We start from the raw sequence: 14,850 nt of genomic DNA, 5'->3' as shown, positions 1-14,850 counted from the left end.
AGTGCAAGAGAATAGTAGAATCAGAAGCCAAATATTTAAGCAAACAATAAGCAAAGAAACATAGATCATGAAAAACAGAGCAAGAGAGTACATTCAAGTTCCATAAGTGGAACTAACAGCCTGGAGATCTGCAGAAAATTAGGGACCAGAGCAGGCTTAAGGCCAAAGCACTAGTCCCAGCATCAATGAAGGAACTCAGCGACACTGACACCTTAGGCTCAGCTATTTGATCCACCTTTCACTCTTGAAGTCTGTCCCAAGTGAGCGTACACAGAGGCTGGAGAAGGAAGTCTCACAATTACTGGCTAAGGAACAAGCTCAGAGAGAGCGCTCTGATGCCCTGAGTAACACAGTAAAAACACTGGTCTCAATTTAATTTTTTTTAATTTAATTTTTTTTAATTGGGGAATTGGGGGGATGGGAACAGCGCTGGGGAATTGGGGGAAGGGGAACAGAGAAGTTGCTGTCTTTTTGTTCTTCAGTCTAGTTGTGGAGGATGTTGCTTCACTGGCCCAAGTTGGCACCATCATTGCGCTCTTCCCAGGTGAGGCACATCAGTCGCCGGCTTCTGGACGGCCGCTCACGCTGGCTGCTGGCTACACACGGTAGCCCATGGCAACCCACTGCCACAGGGGCTATAGCCTACGCCGTAGCCAGCGACTCACGGCAGCCCAGCTCCAGGTTGAGCTGTTGTTCAGCATCTTAGCTGTGGAGGGCAGTGTCACTAGCCCTCATGTGGGATCCGAACCGGGGCCGTCTGGCATCCCAAGCCAGTTCTTAACCATCGCGCCACTCGTCCGGCCCTCAATTTCATTTTTAAAGACACATTTCCAGACAACGTTTAACTGTTGTTGGTAAGACTCCATGATATCCTTTGTATAAAGTTGATACTTTTAAAATAGTGCTTTAAATTGTAATAGATATATATATGCTATCGGGGGGGGGGAGTGGAGAGGTGGATTGGGGGAGGGGGGTTTTCACTTTGAGGGATAAAAAGTATAACTATTGAACTGTGTTGTACACCTGAAACTAATTTAAAAATAAAATAAAATAAAATGAAAAACATAGTGCTATAAAACTAAAATTGAGAGCTACAGGCAGGCTACATGTATTTCTAACAGAGATTTGGTTAAAAACATCCCTTGTAGGAGTTGTAGTAAAAGTAGTAAGCTGGACAAATAAACCTCTCGAACTTTATTATTCAAAAACTGTTAATAAAATAAAAATTGTAATTCTTTATCATATGGCCAATATAAATGAGTTCCTCTTAAACTCTAAACCAGTCATTCTGAAACAAGGGAGCAAGGAATCCTGGGGAAGTATATCAAGGCCTTCAAGGGATGTAGTTTGAGAAAACATTAATTATTAACTATAATTTTATAAATTTAAATATAACTTTATATTTGTAAATTTTATGTGAGCAGTTTACTCAGTACAGATTCCAAAGAACAAAAGCTTGGCAAAATCTTTTTTTTTTTTTCTAGAAGACTCAACCCATTCGAGTTCAGGTGGTGCGAATGGAACTCTGGGGGAAAAAGAGAAAGCTGCTCAACTCCAAGTTCATGGAGCACAGGAGTTAAAAGCAAGTGCTCCAATACAACCTTCAAGTAAACTAGCTAATTTGCCTTCTACAAATAAATGTAATCGTCTGAACCTCAAGATTCTCATCTGTAAAATGGGGATAGCATTGATACCTACTCTGCAGCAACACAGTAAGGAGTAAATGACATAAGGCATGTAGAGTACTTAACATATTACCCGTCACATGTTAAATTACCCAACAAAACTTAGAGATCTTTATAGGCACTTACCATAAGAATACTTTACTTTCAATTTTTTTATTAAAAGGGGATGTAGATTTTTAAAAGTTGAGAAAAACTTTTAAAACTTTTAGATAGAGCTTAAACTCCTGATTTTCTGGCGGTCCCTAAATTCTCCACAAATCTAGCCACACTCTAACTGTCCTCCTTTTACCATTAATTTAAAAAAAAAATTACTGGGGCCGGCCGAGTGGCACGTTGGTTAAGAGCTGGCTTGGGACGCCACAGGGCCCCGGTTCGGATCCCACATATGAGGACCAGTGACACTGCCCTCTACAGCTAAGATGTTGAACAACAGCTCAACCTGGAGCTGGGCTGCCGTGAGTCGCCGGGGAAGGCATAGGCTGCAGCCCCTGTGGCAGTGGGTTGCCATGGGCTACCGTGTGTAGCTGGCAGCCAGCGTGAGCGGCCAGCAGCCGCAGTGAGCGGATGTCCAGAAGCTGGTGACTGATCTGCCTTGCCCAGGAAGAGCGCAATGATGGTGCCAACTTGGGCCAGTGAAGCAACGTCCTCCACAACTAGACTGAAGAACAAAAAGACAGCAACTTGTCTGTTCCTCTTCCTCCAATTCCCCAGCGCTGTTCCCATTCCCCCAATTCCCCAATAAAAATCCTAAAAAAAAAAAAAATTTACTAAACACATATTGAAATTAACCTACTTTCTAGGATAACATAGATAATTTTCTTGGAATTATTCTTTTTGTACAATTTTTAACTATATAAGTTTCAAGATGTTAACGTTTTATTACTTTATGTTATGTTCCTCACTTCCATCATCTTTATATCATTCCAGGTCAACAAAAAAATTATTTTCCACAATGATATGTACATACTTCTTCTATCTAGCTCAAGAACAACTTAATACATACATTAATAAGGGTATGGAACAGCCAAGATAAAAAATTTTCACCCATTACATTTGAGCTTGCATCAGTGAGCACCATAATTAAAACCTCCTAACGGCCTTCTTTTTCATCATGTTCCAAGTTATGCAAATTTTCAAGAAAAAATTTTTCTAATGGGCCCAAATTTCCTCTCCACAAAAGGTAACTTTTGAGGGATAAGATGGATCTGATTTGTTTTTATAGCAGCACTATGATGACAAAGTCTATATAATTTTGTTTTTCTATGTTTTAAGTTATACAATGATGTAGAAACATTTCCAATCATAAGACTTTTACTTCACATGTAGGAATCTCTTGACAGAATAAAAAACTCTTATTACAATGAAAAACACCTACATCAAAAGTAAATGGTATTTGGAAATTTAACTTAAGATCACAAAAGTTATCTAGTTTGATGTAAAATATATACACTTAAAATATGCATTTTAAAAAGTATATTTTATAAATACAACCATCATTAAAACTGGTATATATGCCTCAAATGGAGGGAAAACACATGCCTTCTCTTTTTGCCTTGACCTTTGAAAATAAATTTATTTTTCAAAGATTACCACTAAAATCAAGTATAAAATCATCATTTAGTTTTAATTCATCTTGAAGTGATTGTTGGAAATAATACAAAAGCCAAAAACCCAAATTGAATAAGTTAGTCATGCATGATACAGCTACATCTAGAGGTCACTGAACAACCCGAACCCTTTAGTTAATTCACTCATTCATTTGTTGAAAGCATTTACATATATCTTCTGCCGTGTATCTTGCAATGAAAAAGATGAATATGATGAGATGCTTGCCCTAGTTTACCACTCTATAGGAAAGGCAAATATGTAAACAATACAATATAATCCAAAGTGCTAGATAGATAAGTAATTACAAGTATGAGTGGGAATGAAGAAGAGTAAGTAATTAACAGATAGAGATTATCTTTTTTTTCCTAAGGAAAGCAAAAGCATGTTAGTATATTCACTGAATTCCAAATTAAACTGGGGAAATGAAAGAATTTTGATCTGACTCACATTGAAACTATAACTTTAAATTTTGAATATAATGGTTTAATTGACATGGAACATTATTAAACATCAGTGCACGTCTTAATCATTCCTAGGTGTTCCGATTGCGATATCCCTCAGTTCTTACCTGACTTCATTTAGCCTTTGATGTTCCTGCCACCACACTTGCTTGTGCTGTTTTATTAGCATTTGTTCCTTAGATATCTTTGAAGTCTGTACTGCTTTTCTGATCTAGATTTAGAAGAAAAGAGGAGCCAATGCAATGTTTTTAAAGTGTGTTTTCCACAATGCAAATGTTTAATCTGTATTTGCTAAATTAAATGCTTACTCTTTTTCAATCCTATTAGTTCATCTTCTAATGCAAAATCCTCCTTAAAACGAGCACTTAGTTAAACAAAAAGCTGGGAGGTGGTGAAAGAGAAAATGATTTGGAATACTGATCAATTTAAGAACTGTTTTTAAAGTATTTATGGGGGGGGGAGGTGAAGTAATTCAAATAACACATTAACTCATACAGTTCCATAAAAATTTTCAAGAACTTTCGATAGTTTTTAACCTTTTGACATATCTTTGCTGCCAGCCATCATGAGCATCATTATTCTCATTTTACAGATGAAGGCAATGAAGTTCAGAGATGTTAAGAGACTTGGTCAAGATCGTAAAGCTCATGAACATCAGAATCACATAGAACTTTGGTGTATGAATTGGCTTTCATCTACTCCTTCAGCATAGGGTGGGAAAAAGTTATTGGATAAGTTGTTAGGAAGCCTAGCTATAGTTCCAACTTCAGTACCTACTAGAAATATGATCTTGAATATGCAATTTTAATCTTTCAACTAAATGACTTCATAAATAAATTTTTGTTTAAAATATTAGGCAAATATTTATTAGAAAAATACTTAAAGAAATAGTGAAAAATCATGTAGCATTGAAATGAAAATTTTAGCTAAATTAAAATTTTCCCCAAATGTTATGACTTTAAAAAAAATGTAGCAAATAATTAGTATTTGGGGGTTTCTATTGACAAGTTAAGTTGTATCAAGCCTGGATCTGTTTGCCTTAAGATCCATTCTTGTCTAATCTCCCCGATCTACTCCATATCAAAGACCAGTCTGTGTTTCTTGCACACACCCATATCAGCTGGCTTCCAGCTGGGTTTAGCCAAAGGGAGACACTGGCAGTGGGAGATTGAAGGGAGGGAGGAAAGGAAAACCCAAAGCATTTTCTGCGTTTGCTCCATCTTTTCTTGACAGTTCTAACTACAGTTCCAACTACCTCTGGGTAACCTCAGCTCATGGAATGTGGCACAGCCTTGTTTTTACTAAATGTCTCTGTGACTTAGGCATGGGACTGCTGTTGTTAATCCCTGTATTGCTTCACAGTCCTGTTTGGCTTCACCTGTGTAACCATTTCCTGAATTAAAGACCTCCTCAAGAGGTATCTGTTTCCAGGTTAGATTCTGATTGATACTCATGTGTGCCTGGAACTCATGTATTCCATATTAGTACTTTTGAACATCTACAAAACTGCTACTCTCAAATCAGAAACTTGAAGAAAGATACATATTTTACATTTTTTCTGCTACTAGAATACTTAGCCAGAATGTTTTAACAGATCTATACTGAAGATACAAAATCTTCGGAAGACAAGTCCTAAAAAGAGTCTTAATAATGCATGCTATTTCTAGCTGTCATTCCCTGATTACTTTAACCTTGAGTTTATCTTTCTGCTGTTCTGGTTACTGATTCAAAATTAGGGCTATGAGAAAAAAATAATAATAACTCAAACAGTACTTAAAAAGACAAAAAGTCAAAGTCAAATCTTTTCTTCAGGAGGTCTTAAAGTGCTACAATTATGAAATTTAGAAGAAAAGTACATTTAAATATGAACTAGACACTGCAAGAATACATTCAGAATCTCTGTTTTATCTACCAAAAAAATAAAAGTACATAGTATTTTTAAAATCTGACACTCTAGTGTTTGCTTGAAGACTACCTAAAACTAATTCCAACTATTTGTCATCTACAGTCTCCAAAGTCTGGTGCAGCAGACACAACTTTTAGAATTAGATTTCTTTGACATATTTGGTCCATGTTGTACAAAAAAATTAAAACACATTGGTGAAAGATGTAGACACATTTTTATAGCTTAAAAAAAATCAATGCTGCTGCCTATGGGCTTAGGGAAAGACCAATCAAATAGACTATAAAAGTAAAAATAAAGCTACTATTTTTCACTAGACACTTCCAATATTTTGCAGAATATCCTAATTTTTTTTTTTTTTTTTTGTAAATTCACTCATTGACTCCACTTCTATCCTCAGGCCAAAAATGAAGAAAAATAAAGTCTTAAAAGAACAAAGAGACTTAAAATAGTATCTTTATCAATATATAGATTTCTAGGTAGTTCCAGTTCATTTTGCTGGGCAATGAGCCATATAAAATTAATATTTAAGGTGATGATGATTTATGCAGAATGATGATATATTTAAAATAACAAAATTAATAAATTTATAAGAGAATCAGAAACTATGTGATTTATCGTGATGCTCCAAGATAAAACTCTAAATAGGCACCCTGAAATGCCATAAAAGCCCTTTGGGCCAGGTGATCCATCTTTAGATATAAACAACAGTAACTAGTAAACAAGTTAAGGTTGGTTACGTGTGTATATCTATTTGTCAAAATCCATTGAGATATACATGTAAGATTTGTGCACTTTCCTATATGTGAGCTGTACCTCAAAAAAGAAATAAACAAACAAATAAAAAGAAAAAATACAATTACGCAATTTATCATCTATCAGGCAAAAACACAAATGTTTTAACCAAAACACTCTGTAAGGCTATGGGAAAACATGCTCTTTCTTTAGTTACTAGTGGGAATACAAAATGATGCACCCATCCCACCTTCCCAACAAAGAGCGAATTTGAAGATATATAGCAAATTTTCCTATGGGTTTACCCTTACTTATAGAAATCTAACTGAACTCTATATTGGCAAAAATATTAGAAGATAAATGAACAAAGTGAATCACTGCAGCACTATTTGTAATAGAAAAAGACAAGCACAAAAATTCCATCAATAAGTGTTCTTGCCAAAATAAATTGAACCTGAATTTGATCAAGTCTCTAGATATAACTACCAATTTACTGGAAATGAAAGAGACAGAAAAACATGTTAAATGACACCACCAAGATGTAATCAGCAAACTCCAGACTGGGAAAAACTATAAGAGACAAATGATACAAATTCTTCAAGAAGTAAATTACAAGAATATACAAGATAAAGGAAGAAATCTAAAAATTAAAGTCAACTGCAATATATGGATCTTATTTCGATATTGATTTGAATATCCTTTAAGAAAGAAATGGAGAAAATCAGGGAAATGTAACACTGTCCAGATATTTGAAATTAAGAAATTTTTAACGTTTCTAGTGGTAGTGGTATTGTAAAGATTGGGTTTCCTCCTAATCTTTTAGAGATATATGCTAAAATATTTATGTTGAAATATTATGATGTCTGAGATTTGCTTCAGAACGATCTGGCACGGGGGGGAAGTTGTGGGTGGGGGGAGAGAGCAAACAATGACCAAGAGGAGTTGACCATAGTTGAAGTTGGATAATGTTACGTGGAGATTAACGATACCATTCACTCTAATTTTGCATATGCTTACAATTTTCCATAATACAACCTTTTAAAAAAATTAGTAGATGGATACTTGAGTTAGACAAGAAGAAATATTCATTCTTGTTAAGCAAAGAAATTCAAATAAAAATAATTGTAAAGATCTCTTTTATGCTTGAGTTGGGAATGAACAGTTAACATAATGTACCAAGAATGGTCTCAGTTTTCAGGCCGAAATCTACTGTTTGGCTTCAAGTTCAATCTTAGCCTTCGAAAGACTAGATCATCCAATGTCCACTTCATTGCCTTATCTGGCATCCCAGGACTTGTGCATGATCAATGAATGACACAGTGATTATGTAGGTGACTATCACATCTCATCAGTATAACAATACTAGGAATACAAATCTGGCAAGTCTTCTTAATTTATTGTTAATTAACAATAATTTTTGTTATTTTTCTAATAAAGTATTTTAGATGTATAATAATTTGAAGCAAAAATCCCTTATGTGCTTTAAATGTTAAGATTCTATCATTCAGTTTTAAGTATGTTTACATTTAATACTGCTAGAGTAAAGTGCTATAATTAATTTTGATTCTTAAAGCTGTTAATTATATGTGCAAAAAATGAGCACATTTAATCAGTAAAATAAATAGGGAAATAGACTGATAATTAATACAAATATTAAGAGAGAATGTATTAACTATGTAAAATTAGGAAGAATAAAAATATTCTTCTTGAGCCAACACATATTTTATTAAAATTTAAATAATATAAGAAAAATAGAGATATTCATAATTCTAGTTGGTATAGATTATTTGGTATACTAGCATTCATAACATTAAACAAAATAAACTTTAAGAATTGCAATTCATTTCTAGATATCTAATTCCATTTAAGCCATGAGTCTTTCAAGAAAAAGTCATAGTTGGGAATTGTTCACATTTTGCATGAATAAATTAGAAGCAAAATGTCAACTTGCTATCTCTAAATTAACTGAGAAGGGAAGACTCCAGAAATGATGTAGAACTACACTCCCAACAGTTTCCTTAATAAAGATATAATAAAAAATGAACACTGTATAAAGAAAAAAAGTATTAGAAAATGATGAGGTATCCAGGACATATTTGTTCTAACCAAAATTCAAAACAACAGATATTACAAAAATGCTTTAAAAGGGTAATTCTCTCTCTCTTTTTTTTTTTTTTTTTTTTTTTTTAGCTGAGCCATCCTGCCACCTGTTGGCAGCTCAGCTCTGGCCAGGACTCAAACCGCTGTTGCTCAGAGCTTGCACTCTTGAGCGAGCTCTTAACCAACTGAGCCACTCGGCCTGGCCTCTAAAAGGGGAATTCTTTATCATTATGAATGTATGGAGATTAAAAATGGAAGTAAAAAGCTGGTCAAAATGATTGCTACAGACTGTGAACCATATCAAGTAGTTGAAGACAGGGATTTTTTGAAATTTGCCAAACTATGAGATCCAGGTACAAAGTTATTTCTACAAAATATGTAACTAAAAAGCTTCTGCCTGAATTATACTGTATGAACAAAAAGGTTATTGATGTTATTTAAAATATCAGTTGAAAATGATCACCTGTTTAACCTCACCAACGTATAACAAGGACTTTGACCAGAAAAGCTAACAGCTGACTATGCTGAGAAATTATTGTCCCTGCACTTAATGTTAAGCCTTAAAAACCACAATAATTATTAAAACTTTTATTTTTATTCTTTGATAGTGATTCTATCATCAAAAAGAAATTCACTTTGACCAAATACTGATTTGAACACTCAACCATTCCACATTCAATCAAATGGTTTTGGTATTTTCTGGCACATGATGGATGGATGGATGGATGGATGAACAGATGAACAGATGAACAAAGTTAATATATGGGTAATATTAGGAATACATATGTATATATGAATACACAGGTACATATTCCAATACTGACAAAGGTATAGAGAAAACGTTTGTGGTGGCATCCTTATTAGAACAACGCTTTGGAAAAAAGCTAAAAAGCACTCATACAATTTTGCCCAAATAGCCCAATCATAAAAATTTATCCAATGGGGGTAGAGGATTCTTAAACATGAAAGGTGTCTATGCGTGAAGATATTTACTGAAGTATAACTTCCAATATTGTAAAATGGGATATAACCCCAATATGCAAAAATCAGGATATGATAAGGCATGCATTGTTTTCTATGTGGAATATGCATCACTCCTGTTTTTGCTGAGTTCATTTTTGTTGGTCTTGAGGTCCCAATTCCAATGTCATTTCCTGAGAAAGGCCTTCCTACCCGACTGAGGTCAAGTCCTGTTATTATACACCAGGCTGCATGTTTCTATTGGAGTTTATATGTAATGTAATATTATTTCAGGGCTTATTTGAGAAACACTGACTTTCCTCCACCCCTATACCTGCAAAAAGTACATTCCATATCATGTAATAATTAAATATTATAAAGATATGTGGCAAAATGTTAGGGGAAAAAGTGTATAGGATTTCAAGTCTATGTTTATCAGGGAAGAAAATAAAATGTGTATGTATATGTTTACATATGTACATATGGGTATATATGGTAAATATATTGGGTTGTCAGAAAAGTCATGACGAATTTTTTGTTTTACATTGCAAAAATCCGTCATGACTTTTCCGACAACCCAATACAATGGGTCAGAATAGAAGTCAGAAATATGAAAACGATTTTATCAGGATGATAGTTATATGAGTGATTTTCCCATAAAATTTCTTTGAATGTCCCAATAATATTAAACTATCTTAAAGTTATATCTGAACCAAACAAATAATGCCCTATTTTTTAAGTGATCTTCGTTTGAAGGAATATAACTCATGGATGTATGGTATAATTTCTCTAAAATAGGGTATCAAATGTGCTTTGTGTTCATAACCGTTGCCTTTAAAAAATATTAACAATAAAAAGACCTGCAAAACTGTAACACAAAAATATTAAATACAAATGAAAACTTGGAAATAATATGTTACTTTGGCAAACCAGGTTTCTAATGCAACCAAACAATGAAAATACTGTTTACAATATACTCTGTTATTTACAAAACGGAAACACATTTCATGAGTCATCGTAAACTGTACAGGGCCCTAAAATACTGTGCACAATCACTTGCATATAAACCCCTTTCAAATCTAGTCCAGATTCACCTTTTGTTAGGTCAGGGCAAAAAAAAGAATTCTAGAAAAGAGAGGCACCTGAGGGCATATTTGAACGGTGTTGCAGAAGGAGTCCTACATCAGATGATCACCCATGGCTGGCACTTCACTAGCAATTTTTATTTTTCAGATTAATTTAGAAATTGTCGAAAACTAATGAAATAGCAATCTTTCTAAAAATAAGGTTAAATTCAGACATCATGGGTTGTTATGAACGTTAAGTGAGTAATGAATATAAACTATATAGCACAGTGTCTGAGAGCATTCAATAAATATAAGATGCTATTTGCTATTATTAATAGTTGGAAAATTCTAAAAACTATTTATAATGTTATTTATTTTCACATTTCCATTTAAATGTCATCTTACTTCCTAGCAATTCAATTTTTCAAAACTAGAAAACACACACACACACACACACACACCTTCTAACCTTTAGTTCTATAGAGGCAGAAGCTAATTTTCTTGCTTCAGTTAATGCATGTAATTGTTGATAGTCTACTGGTTTATACTTGATGCTTCTCATTCCATTTCTCATATGGCATACCAGATTATCTGTTTTTCATCAAAAATAGAAAATGACAAAGAAATAGTATGTTATTGGAAACCAAAATATAGTTATGGCAACATGCTGATGGCAGGTCTTATTTTTAAATAGTTTAAAGTAAATACAAGAAATAATGTATCACAACATTCATAGTATATTTGAACCTCTATTTATAGAAACTTAAACAATATTACCACTATATTTCTTGTATAAAATTACTTCTCAAAAGGCATAAAAGGAATATCTCCATTTAAGTTAGCATGTTGAGAATTTTAGAAAGTTGTGTCAAGATACAAAGTGTGACCACTTTTATTTATTTAAAACGTGTTAGGCATCAACTGTGGGTGTTTATCACATTATTATGAATTGAATTAAATAAATAGATTTTTTAAAGTCATAGCTATATTTCTAACTTAGAAAAATCGAAAATAATTTCAATTAAATGTGAAAAAAGGTTGAAACTCAAAGCTAAAAAATTTAATATTAAAACGATAAAATGTTTGGGCAGGTATTCTCTATCCAAATACTTAGTTTAGTACATTAACTATTTTGGTAAATTAAAACATAAGTAGAGGGTACTCCAAAGCCAAGTAGCATAAAGTATAATAAACTGAGTAATCCAAGCAAAAAATGTACTTTTACCTCAATTACATGAATAACTAATTTGTGCCATGTAAAGTAATTAAGACATTAAATATAACATGGGTCACATGACTGAAAGAAGGGTCCTAATGATTTAAGGACAAGCACAGTGAAGGGAAGCATGGTTGTCCTGACCACTATTGAAGATGATTAAACACCCATGGTAAGGATACTAGAGAAACTTTCAATGTGAACCAAAAAATGAGCTTCCCATATTAAAATTTTAAAAATCAACATTCCAATTTTATATCATGCATAATCCATCATAAATCATAAAATAGACTTGGATGTAGAAAAAAATACCTGAGTTATCACTTTTCTGAATTGTCATGAACGGTTGGTCTTTTTTATTCATGTTTTCCATACCTGTCAAGAAAACAACAGACAGCTAAAATTTTACAATGTGATTTAAAAAATGTTTTTTAAAAAGTGTTCATTGTGGGGGCTGGCAGAGTGGCTCAGTTGGTTAAGAGCGCAAGTTCTGAGCAACAGGGTTGCCAGTTCGATTCACACATGGGCCAGTGAACTGTGCCTGAGCTGAGCTGCCCCTGAGCTGTCAACAGGTGGCAGGATGGCTCAGCTGTTGAGAGCACATGCTCCTAACAACAAGGTTGTCGGTTCGACTCCGGCATGGGATGGTGGGTTGCGCACACCCGCACGTAAGATTGAATCCGGCACCTTGAGCTGAGCGGCTGCAAACTGCCGACGGGCAACTGGATGGTGACTGGACTTAGAGCTGAGCTAGCTGCACCCTCCACAACTAAGATTGAAGGGCAACAACTTGGCTGTTCCTCTTCCCCAAATTCCAATAAAATCTAAAAAAAAAAGTGCTAATTGTAGTGTGGTTTTTTTTTTTAAATAAGGCCCAGGACTGGGTGCCATAACTCTTTACTTTATTAAAATTTGCTTCTCCTTGCTCCGAGAAGCTTTCCTCCATTAGTTTTTTCCCCTCTGTGTCTTTCCTGTTCTTGGTCTCGTCTTCCAATCTCTAACCTCTTAATTCCCCTCTCTTGGATTGTCTCAGTGACTCATAAATATTTTGTAATTAAAAAATTATGTATGTTTTCTCTTGAGTTCCTGGGAGGAAAAAACTACATAAAGAATAAATCAGCTAGCCAATTTTGCTCCCTAGTTCTGTTAAGCAATATTGCACTTGTAGTAGACTTGGGATATGTAATCCACTTCTAGAATGTACTTCATGCCCAGCTGTTACCTCCTTTAGGGTTGGATTCAGCTGCAGAGAGCAGCCTTGTTCAGAGTTATACCATTGCTGAGGTGGCCTACACCAAATGACTGAGCTAGGCAGGGATGCAAAGACCCAGCAGTTTGGGCCCAATCTGGGCTACTCTGATGGGCAAGACGTGCCCCACGGCTTCCTGCAGGGTTGACCCAGACTTTGTTGAAACTGACTTTTTCGTCTCTCCAATCCTGCTTCCTCCTCCTTCCTTTCACAGGTGTGGATCCCTGATAAATATCCAGCACTCCAAACTCTGCGTCAGCATCTCCTTCCTAAGAACCCAAACTGAACTGAGCCCTTCCAGGGCAATAAACTAATCCAGTCATTCCTTGAGTAATCATTTTTCATACATTTTTGTTCCATATCCACTAGGTTGAACCACCCATGACTAGTGGCCTTCGTAGTAACCTAAATCTTCTTAAATGGAAGAGCAACTAGCTCAAGCCCACGACTTTTGGAAACTTTGCCAAGTTCAGGAATCATGGCGACTGCCCACCAACTTTAGGAACGTAGGGATAAACTCCAGTGCCTAATTTCTATAGGGCCTCTGGTCCAGGAATTCTTTTGTTCAAGCCTTTAATTACATTGACAATTCTCCCTATAGTGTGGTTTCTATTCACACCCACATCCTATCCACTAAGATTCTTCTTCCTTTTGGAAGGTATTGCACATCCAACCTGTCCACCCGCACTGCCTCAAGCCACCATCACCTCCTTCCAGGATGACAGCAGCAGTTCCACTTTATACCGTTACAGTCCATTCTCCACACAGCAGCCTGGGTAACCTTAAAACTCTAGTCTGACTTTGCTTGAATCCCTTCAATGGTTTCCCATCGCCCTTTAGAACAGTATCCAAGCTTCATTACGTGAACTGGAGGCCCTTCATGAGTCTTGCCCTTGGTCATCTCTATATCCTTATCTCATTCACACACTCTGACCACACTGATCTTTCTATTTCTCAAATATACCAAGTTTGTTCTGCCTCAAGGCCTTCCCACATGCTGTCCCTTTTGCCTTAAAGAAATCTCCTTCCTCTTTTTACCTGGTTGGTTCCTACTCAGCCTTCAGCATGACCATGTCACCTCCTCAGAGAGACCTAACCAGCCTTCTCCATCTAAGTAAGGGAGGACCCCTTGTTTCTCTCTCATCCTATTTGTTAACTTTCCATGATCATTTGTATCAGTCTTCACATTTGCATGCTTACTGATTTGATGTCTGTCTCCCTCCACAGGCATGTGGCCCACATTTTTCTTATTTCTGATTGCATCCCCAAAGCCCAGCACAGAATAGTAAATGCTCAATAAATATTGAGGAAAAGGTAACTGGTGGTAGCTGGATGTCTTGTATTCCCTCAGAAAAACTGCAATAACAATCCCTAAATCCATACTATAGCCTCCCTCTCCCAACAACAGCCCTTCAATTTTTAAACATTTGCCCTGATAGCATAGCCTACAGAGAGGAATGGCAAATTTCAATGCCTTCAGGGGCCATCAGGTAAATTCAATGAGGGAAGTGACAAGGTACACTTCCATAGGGAGTGGCAGAAAATGTGGGAAATGAAAGAGCATCCCATACCTACATAATCAAATACATTTTCTTTTGTTTGTTTTGTTTGTTTGTTTTTGTTTTTTTTTAAGATTTGTATTGGGGAATTGGGGGGATGGGAACAGGGAATTGGGGAAGTGGAAAAGAAAAGTTGCTGTCGTTTTTGGTCTTCAGTCTAGTTGTGGAGGACGTTGCTTCACTGGCCCAAGTTGGCACCATCATTGTGCTCTTCCTGGCTGAGGCAGATCAGTCGCTGGCTTCTGGACAGCCACTCACTGCGGCTGCTGGCTGCTGGCTACACATGGTAGCCCATGGCAACCCACTG

At 35.6% G+C, this 14,850-nt stretch overlaps 1 protein-coding gene across 3 annotated transcripts in view; it reads right to left on the bottom strand.

Annotated features, from left to right (window-relative positions):
• CCDC148 (coiled-coil domain containing 148) overlaps nt 1–14,850 on the bottom strand; it is a 217,780-nt gene that overhangs the window by 170,427 nt on the left and 32,503 nt on the right. For all 3 annotated transcript variants that reach the window (XM_019636887.1, XM_019636885.1, XM_019636886.1), the window contains exons 2-4: nt 12,048–12,132; nt 10,989–11,110; nt 3,862–3,965 (exon numbers count right to left, since the gene is read on the bottom strand). In XM_019636887.1, the coding sequence (XP_019492432.1) occupies nt 3,862–3,965; nt 10,989–11,110; nt 12,048–12,132 (311 nt within the window). The remainder of the gene's footprint in view (nt 1–3,861; nt 3,966–10,988; nt 11,111–12,047; nt 12,133–14,850) is intronic.

The sequence above is a fragment of the Hipposideros armiger genome, unplaced genomic scaffold (genome assembly GCF_001890085.2).
Source record: "Hipposideros armiger isolate ML-2016 unplaced genomic scaffold, ASM189008v1 scaffold_30, whole genome shotgun sequence".
NCBI lineage: Eukaryota > Metazoa > Chordata > Mammalia > Chiroptera > Hipposideridae > Hipposideros > Hipposideros armiger.
This window is presented reverse-complemented; position numbering and strand designations above follow the sequence as displayed.